The sequence below is a fragment of the Apium graveolens genome, chromosome 10 (genome assembly GCF_009905375.1).
Source record: "Apium graveolens cultivar Ventura chromosome 10, ASM990537v1, whole genome shotgun sequence".
NCBI classification, from domain to species: domain Eukaryota; kingdom Viridiplantae; phylum Streptophyta; class Magnoliopsida; order Apiales; family Apiaceae; genus Apium; species Apium graveolens.
In genome coordinates, this window is record NC_133656.1 from 111,965,266 (window position 1) to 111,974,600 (window position 9,335).

The 9,335-nt window shown below is 34.8% G+C and overlaps 2 protein-coding genes across 5 annotated transcripts; both read left to right on the forward strand.

Moving 5' to 3' along the window:
• The first annotated feature begins 994 nt into the window (after positions 1-994).
• On the forward strand, positions 995-2,826 carry LOC141693722 (uncharacterized). 4 transcript variants are annotated; one of them, XM_074498880.1, is made up of 5 exons: positions 995-1,116; positions 1,203-1,392; positions 1,521-1,556; positions 1,714-1,788; positions 2,222-2,826. In XM_074498880.1, the coding sequence occupies exons 1-5, from the start codon at positions 1,114-1,116 to the stop codon at positions 2,314-2,316; spliced, it is 399 nt and encodes a 132-aa protein (XP_074354981.1). In that variant the 5' UTR covers positions 995-1,113; the 3' UTR covers positions 2,317-2,826. The 4 variants fall into 4 exon arrangements, with proteins under 4 accessions (XP_074354981.1, XP_074354984.1, XP_074354982.1 ...); XM_074498883.1 differs by having other exon boundaries at positions 1,203-1,379; XM_074498881.1 differs by lacking the exon at positions 2,222-2,826 and adding an exon at positions 1,917-2,208.
• On the forward strand, positions 2,356-5,757 carry LOC141690862 (uncharacterized). Its single transcript, XM_074495619.1, has 8 exons — positions 2,356-2,836; positions 2,951-3,133; positions 3,221-3,409; positions 3,483-3,531; positions 3,820-3,982; positions 4,327-4,837; positions 5,040-5,253; positions 5,442-5,757. Exons 1-8 carry the CDS (start codon positions 2,356-2,358, stop codon positions 5,755-5,757), a joined length of 2,106 nt encoding a protein of 701 aa, XP_074351720.1.
• Positions 5,758-9,335: the final 3,578 nt, after the last annotated feature.

Sequence of the window (9,335 nt, forward strand, 5' to 3'; positions counted from 1 at the left end):
ATGGTTTTCTTTATTTTTTGTTCAGTGTCCACTCAACTCATCTCTCGTACAAGTGCATATATAAGGATACTCATCTCTCGTACAAGTGCATATATAAGGATCAAGTCTCACGTTGTTTTTGGGAACAAGTTATCTAGTCTAGGGTTATGGTTTCTTCTACCCATGCACCCCAAACCCATTTCTTAGTTAGGCCTTCAGCCAATTAGTCACGCAAATCCCGCCCGATCCCTGTTGGTCCCGAAATTTACGAATAACCCAGTCATCTATGAGTCATTTTTCATAATGAAGCTAAAATCTACATGATGTGAGCCGGCCTGGTCACCTCCGCTCGCATTAACAAAAATCATTTAGAAAGGTGAGAGCTGAGCTCGTCTGCTATCTCCTCTATTTGTCAATTAATTTTCATAACCTTTTCACGTGATGCGAGCTCACGAGCCCAGATCGCATGAAGCAGCCCGCCCTTTGTCAAACCTGGCCCAGGAGCGATACGAGATAGTATGTACCAGTACTTCGCTAATTTATTATACTTTTCGTTTGTATTTTTGATTATATATTAAGGCATTATTAATCTTGGTTCCATTTAGAGTACCTCTTCTTCATTAATCGTCTGGTGTGTGATATAATTATATGAATCTTAATTATTATATATATATATATTGTAAATAAATAGCTAGAAGAGTACAAGAAACTTTTATGATAAAATTTGAAGAAAGTGAGAATTCGGAGAAAACATGAGATTTCGACGTTGTTTTAAAATTAATTATTCATGGCTAGACTAATATGCAATCTCTTTATATAATAGTTCTTACTGCCCATTTTGCACAGTAAAAATCCTTATACAGACTTTGACCTCCAACCTCATACAATTTACCATCTCTTCCACTGATGCATTCCCTTTCCGCTTATGGGCCTACACTACCAAACTAATCTGGTTAGTTTTTCCAGTAAACTGGTAAAGAGTACTAAAGCTTACTAAAGAAGCTATATCAAATTTCTTGGTTTCTGAGCCGAAAGTTTTGAATTTAGAAGTGGATATTTTCTCATGTTTATTACATCTTCTAACTTTTGAAACTCAACTTCTTCTTCTCAAGTTTAACACACATAACAACAGTTATGGTAAGTTCAAAACTCAAATTTTGTATATATAACTATACTATGAAATGTTATATTTAAAAAGATTAACCTTCAGAGTACACTAACAGGGTAATGGAGAAGAAAAAGCTGGGCATCTTTTCACTTCTGAGGATTTGATTACTGGTTATAATCGGCAGAAGAAAACTATTCTGAAGAAGAAATATCATAAGGATATCAAAAAAGGCAGCCCTCTCTCTGATATAACGAACATTAATTTGCAGCCCTTGGAGAAAGGCAAGATGAAAGTGAGTGTTTTAGGTTTATACCTTTACCACCCCAAAGCTTCAATTTTTTATATAAGTTTCTGTTACTACTATGATTTTTATCTTTTTAATACAATTTATTTGAAGAGATTTACAAATTTGGTTGTACTTTGTTCGGTGCAGAAAACCTCACTATATCATATGATGATTTTGAAGAAGGTAAATATGAAATTTGAATTTGTAAATTTCTATGTACATGAGTAATGAAAAAGATACCTCTGTTGATATACTTCTTGCGTTAAATGCATGGTCCCTAATGTTAGCGGTCCTAATTTGTTATCCGATGATTCTGGAGATTCTGATTATTCAATGTCAGGCGCCGAGTATATTTCAGAGGGAGAAGAATATTGGACTGACGATGATTTTTTGGAAGAGGATGATAGGAAGCCTGGTATGTAGTAATCAAGATGTGTGTTTTTATGTTTATAAGTCAAACAACAATCTAACATTATCTGCTAAATCTTTTGTAGATGGTGTAACTGATCTATTTGACATATCTAACATTTGAAAATGATGTAGGCGTTTTGTGCCAGAAGAGTATTATAGTTTGGGTAGTCCTTCTGTAACTTGCTCCCACTATAATGCTCGAATGTGGAAAGAAGAGAGAGTCAATAACAAATGTACGAAAGGAGAGACTGTTTTTTCACTTTGTTGTATAAAAGGAACAGTTAAATTTCCGCCTGTACCACCCACTCCACGTTACCTTTTAGATATATATAACCACCTTAAGAAAGGTCTTATCTTTTGTCGTATGATTAAGCTTTATAATGCCATATTCTGCTTCACATCCACCTATGGTAACATTGATCATTCTATCTATTCAGGGAGAGGTCCGTACATCTCTAGGTTAAATGGGAAAAACCGCCACGTATTTGGTTCATTAATTCCAAATGACAATGAGACCCCTAAATTCTGTTAGCTTTATATATACGACACTGCCAACGAGGTCAATAACCGGATGCGGTGGGTGAATCTTGAGGATCATACCACTGTTGATGCAGAGGTTGTTCAAGGCCTTATACAGATGTTTGATGAGACAAATGAACTGGTGAAGAAATTCAGGCAACAACGTGACCGTTTTGAAAGTGATAAAATCTTTGATCTTGAGATTACTTTGAAGGTGTCCAGGGCTGAGAGTGGTCGTGAAAATCATGTTGGTCCAAGTGATGAGGTTGCGGGTATTATTGTTGGTGATACTGATGACACATGTGGTTATCGAGATATAGTCATTCATGACAAAATTCAAGGTTTGATGTGTGCTTCTTACGTTCATCCCAAACTTATGGCTCTTCAATATCCCATTCTTTTCCCCAATGGTGAAGATGGATTCCACCCTAAGATAAAATTCCAGAAGGGTGTTGAGAAGACAACCCGTAAACGTGTATATTTATCAATGAAGGATTACTATTGCTATTCATTTCAAGTTAGAGAAAAAGAAGGTTAGTTAAATGTTCATTTTAATGAAATGCAATTTGTATGTGTAAGGATTTGGACATGTGAAGTTTGAACTTGACTAGGCAAATGAAACTAACCTTTACTAATAAATTTTCCAGGTATGACACGTAGGCTTGAAGGGAGGCTTTTTCAGCAGTATTTAGTTGATGTGTTCTCCTCTATTGAGCAGACACGACTATGGTGGTTGCGTACTCATCAAACAAACTTGCGTAATGAATTATATAGACATATATATGATTCTGTAAAGAAAGAAGATTCAGATACTTCCAATGTGGGCACAGGTGTTATACTGCCTTCAGGATTTGTTGGATCAATGCGATACATTCAATAAAACTTCCGGGACGCGCTAGCTGTATGTCATTTTGTAGGTCATCCTGATATTTTCCTCACCATGACATATAATTCTCTTTGGGATGAGACTTTAAAAATGATGGAGTACCTTCCTAGGTGCGAGCCACCAAATTGCCTAGACATTATATCAAGAGTTTTTAAGTTGAAGTTTGAACAACTTATGGGGGACATTAAGAAAAATGCCTACTTTGGTGTTTGTGTAGGAGGTATATTTTCTAAAATTAAGATTTTAACTGTATACTATTAATTTATGACTAATGATTATTTGTTATAATGCAGTTATGTATGTTGTTGAATTTCAAAAACGTGGATTACTGCATGTTCATATGTAAATTTAGCTTGACAGTGCTTCTAAATAGATCTTCAAAGAAAATGTTGACAAATTTGTGAGTGTTGCGATCCCGGACCCCCTGCTGGATCCTGTAAATTATGCAGCTTCCAGGGAATTTATGATTCATGGTCCTTGTGGGCTGTAGAATGTCAAATCACCCTGTATGAAAGACATGAAATGTATTCAGCATTTTCCCAAAAAGTAAGTTTCTTCTCCATTACAAATATTAAAATTGCACAAACCAAAATTTATAACATAAATTTGACATTGTGTTGTTCATTGAAGGTACTGTGAAAAGATAACTTTTGATGACAGTGGATTTCCTATTTATCGACGTCGGAGACAAGATATATCTGTTCACGTTCGTAAAGAAGAATTGGACAACTGTTGGGTGGTCCCATATAACCGTGATTTATTGGTTAAATATCAGTGTCATATGAATGTCGAGGTTTGTTTTCATGTGCGCAGTATAAAATATCTTTTTAAATACTGTCTTAAAGGACATGATCGCGCCAATGTGGAAGTTACCCGGAGAAAAAAAGGAGAAAAGAGGCTGATACTAATGAAAGCATTGATGAGATAAATGCTTATTTTGATGGGCGTTATTTATGCGGTTCTAAAGCTTCCTATATGATATTCGGTTTCTCAATCCATCATAGAACTATATCCGTTGAGCGTTTACCATTTCATCTGCCTAATCAGAGAAATTGCACTTTTCATGCCAATGAATCATTGACCAAATTTGCGGCCCGAGAGAAGTACCGACAGAGTAAGCTAGAAGCCTTTTTTTAGTTAAACAGTGAAGACTTGAATGCAAGGAAGTACACATATGATGAGATTCCCCAACATTATGTGTGGAATGATAGTTCCAGACAATGGAATGTAAGGAAGCGTGGTTCTCAGATAGGCAGAATGTGTTATGCTCATTACAGTGCTGGGGAATCATGGATTTTGCATCTATTACTTACAAAAGTACGTGGTCCAACATCTTTTAAAAGCCTTAGAACTGTTAGTGGTGTTAGTTTTACAACATTTAGGGAACCATGTAAAGAGTATGGTTTGCTGGATGATGACAAAGAGTGGAATGAAGTACTTCAGCAATGTTCTGATGGCGGATTACCTCCCCAGATACGTCAACTATTTGTTCACATAATTGTCAATTACAAAGTTACTGATATCAGAAATTTGTGGGCTTCAAACTGGCATCATATGGTTGACGATATTCTTCTAAAGAAGCATCAGATAGCTAAGGATAAACATTTGTTCCTTAATGACCGACAACTTAAATTTTATATCCTAAGTGGTACGTTTAACCTTTTATCAATACATAAATGTAGTCCTACCCTATTAACCTATTAACATTTCAAATAAATATTTACTAAGCTATTAACATTTCAAATAAATATTTAGTAACCTGTTAACCATAGTAAATGTTGTTGATCTAACTTTCTGACAATAGGAAAAAATTTTTGATGCATAAATTCATGAATTGCTTCGATCTACAGGGAAATCCTTGAAAAATTATGATCAGTTACCCCAACCTCCGGATAGTTACTTGAATTTTGGGAAAAATAATTTAGTTATTGAAGAGACTGGGTATGACACTGCCCAAATGGAAACTCAGTATAAGATTTTGTTACAGACATGTAATGATGATCAAATTGAAGTTTTCAATACGGTACTTCAATCAGTGTATTGTGGTAACGGGGGGATTTTTTTGTACATGGAAGTGGTGGTTGTGGAAAGACCTATTTATGGAGAACTCTTATAGCTAGACTAAGGTCGGAAGGAAAAATTGTACTTCCAGTGGTCACATCGGGTATTGCTGCAACTTTAATGCCTGGTGGGAGGATTGCGCACTCACGATTCAAGATTCCCATTATTCTGTATGAATTTTTTTTATGCAGTATAGGTCATAATTCCGATATAACCCAACTTATAAAGGAAACAAAACTCATAATTTGGGACGAAGCCCCTATTCAACATAGATATGCGTTTGAGTGTTTAGATCGAACTTTGAAAGATATTATGAAATATGTTGATCCTTCGCGCTTTGAATTGCCCTTTGGCGGAATCACTGTTGTGTTTGGAGGTGATTTTAGAAAGATTTTTCCAGTCATACCAGGGGGTGACCGAGCAGATGTTGTTGCAGCTTGCATACCTAGATCACGTTTGTGGGATATTTGTACATTTTTTGAGTTACAAAAACATGAGATTGAGTAAAGGGAATTCTATTGTTGAGATTAGAGCTGGCAATTTGGTATACGACACGATAAAACGACACGATATAAATGGATATGTGTTCAGGTTTTTGGTATACGAACACGAATGTACACGACACGAAAGAACACGAAATCTAAACGGGTACGGATATGTGTTTACCCTTGGATACACGACACGACACGAAAGTACACGAAATAATAAATTTATTAATAATTTTTTTATTATTTATATATTCATTTATATAAATATACATATTATTATAATATTATATGTATATATACATAAAATTCATATATATTTATAATAGTATATCCAAAAATATACCGTCATTTGTATATATATATGTATATGTTTAGTATATATATAAAAATGTATATTTAAATTATATCCAACTATATAATATTTTATATATTTATTAATTAAATATTTTATTTATTTTTATACACGAAATGTACACGAAACGAACACGAAACGATGAGTTACAGATATGTGTTTACCCTCAAGTACACGAATGCTAAACGTGTCGGATATGTGTTTGCCCTTCACTACACGAAACACGAAAGTACACGACACGAAAGTATATGAACGACACGAATTGCCAGCTTGAGTTGAGATTGAAGAATTTAAAGTTTTCTTTAAATGGGTGCTTGACATTGGTGAAGGTAAAGTTCTCTTACCTGCAACTCATGATTGTCAGGCAATTGTTGATGTTGTATTAGTTCCTCAACAGTTTTGTGATCTTGAAACTCCGAATACTGTTGAGAAGTTGATGGCTAGTACTTATCCAGACTTTGAGCTTTGCGAAAAGGAAATAAAGTACTTAAGTAAGAGGGCCATATTGGCTCCTACAAACTAGACTGTACGTCATGTAAATGCTTTCATTGTTCAAAAAGTTCATGGTGAAAGCTTTTTATATTTCAGTGTTGACTCGGCCGAAACATGGAAGAAAAAATAAAGAAACTATACCAGCAGTAATAATAACATGGCCACCAGTACAACTTATATAGATCTTTAAACTCAACTTCTTTCAAGATTAACAATACATACACCAACTTTTAATCGATTAGATTAGATGTCAATCTTACCTAATCAAGTAAACCCAACTTCTTTCAGCACTAATGAAGCTCCAGAGACTTGTAAACAAAACTCTATTAAAATAAAAACATAAAATTTGAAAATAAATTTGAAATAAACTTAATTTTCTCACACAAATCGAGTAGACCCAACTTCTTTCAAGATAATGTATCACCAATCGAGCTTGATTTAGGAATTAATCGAGTTTATTTAAAGGTTTGTACAAATAGGGGTATAATTAGGTTTAGAGAGAGTGATTGAGAAGAGAGACGGTGAGAGATGAGAGAGAAGAGAGACTGAGAGAAGAGATACTGAGAGAAGAGAGAAGAGACAGTGAGAGAGAAGCGATAAGAAAGAAGAGAGAATGAGAGAGAGAAGAGAGAATGAGGGAGAGAGGGGGGAAATGGTTTTGGTTAGGGGAAACTGAGAATAAAATTTTTGGTCTCGGGGGGGAGGGGTTGGTATATTAACGGGGGAAAGAAAGAAGCGGGCCTTTTTTATTTTTTTTTAAAACGATTATAGACATTGGTTGGTTAAGATACCGATGTCTTACAACACCTTTAACATCGATTTTGAAGCGACCAATGTTAAAACTATTTTTAACATCGGTGATATTTCCAACCAATGTTAAAGGGGTGATGTCGTAGGCACTATTTCTAGTAGTGACAGAGTCTTGTCTATAGTACCTCTAGTAAAACCATGCTTCAATAGGAATTCTGATAATGTATCATACCAAGCTCTAGGTTCCTGCTTTAGTCCATATAGAGCCTTGAGTAACTTGTACACAAAATTTGGAAATTCTGGATCTTCAAAGCCAGGTGGTTATTGCACAAACTTTTTCTTCTAACTCACCATTTAAGAAGGCACTCTTTACATCTATTCGATATACTTTAAAATTTGAATGTGCAGCAAATGCTAAAAAAATCCTTATTGCTTCAAGTCTTGCAACTGGAGCAAAAGTTTCATCATAATCAATTCCTTCTTCTTGTGAGTAGCCTTTTGCAACCTACCTTGCTTTGTTTCTGGTAACTATACCATTTTTATCCATCTTGCTCCTGAACACCCATTTTGTTCCAATAATGCTTATATTCTTTGGTGCAGGAACTTACTCCCAAACTTTGTTCCTTTCAAACTTATTAAGCTCGTCTTGCATAGCAGATATCCAATCAGGATTCATTAGAGCTTCTTCAGTTTTCTTGGGTTCAATTTGAGACAGAAAGGATGCATGTAGGCACTCACTAGTAGTTGCACTTCTAGTCCTCACACCAGCAGTAAGATCACCAATATTTGCTTCTCTAGTGTGACTTCTATCCCACTTCCTTGTATGAGTTTGTTGACTTGTGCCTTCATCATTTTTTTTATTATTGGTATGACTGCTAGATCCTTCTTCTCTTTCCTCCCCTGAGTTTGTGCTCTCTGTTATTCCCTAACAATATAACAAGAATTACAGAATGGGGGGTTGAATGTAATTCTGGCTACTTTTTCAAGATTTTAAAACAGTTCTAACTCGACAGATATATATGTGTTTTGATTTGCAAAGTGCAGAATGAAAGGATTAAATAAATCAAACACAAAGTAATAAAAACACAAGTCTTTAAAACTTTCTGGTGGATTTGAATGTATCCACTATATATATATATATATATATCAATTTGAGAACTCTGTGAAGCTCAAATTGGCTCACAGCTGCTTTACAAGTTGAACAAACAAACTATAGAGAAATTCTTGACAAATACAGTTTTTTCTATTTCTCTCCTAAAATTGTTTGCTTAGTTAAGTTTGTTCTACTAGCTACAATTGGTTTATATATCACCAAGTTTACATGGTAATAAGACAGGATAATAAGACAAAACCTATCAAGTCTAACTACATGCTGCTTCATTACTCTATTCCAGCATCTTTGAAAATCTTCATAACTTGCATAGAAGTGGTAATGCTTCTTTGTTCTTCATTTCTTGCTAAATAGGTTGCCATATTCCTTTTGCAAACACCCAACACATGTGATTGTGTTGTCACTGTCAACAGATATTTGAATTGATCATTCGTCGAGTACATTCTTGTTATCCGTCGGGTAGCTTTGTTGATCATCCTTCAGGTAGCTATTTGACACTTGACTTCATTTCACTTATGTAGAATTACAAGACATCTCATATTTATAATTAATCAACCTATTATGCATATCTACTAGTAGTCAACATGACTCATAAGCTCCTATAGAATCTACACAAAGTTGTTTGCAGAAATGTGCTACACTACTTATTATTACATAAGCTACTCAGTCGATGGATGTCAAATCATCATTCGTCGGGACTATATTGAATCATCCGTCGGGACTATATTTGATCATCTGTCGAGTGCTACAAAATTCACTAAGTTAAATCTACTAAGGTGTTTTGTTTAATTTATCATCGAGTTCACAGCATATTCCTAACAATCTCCCCCAATTTATGTCTACTGGAATTGTAGCCATAAATTAAGAGAAACTTGATGATAACAAAATAATC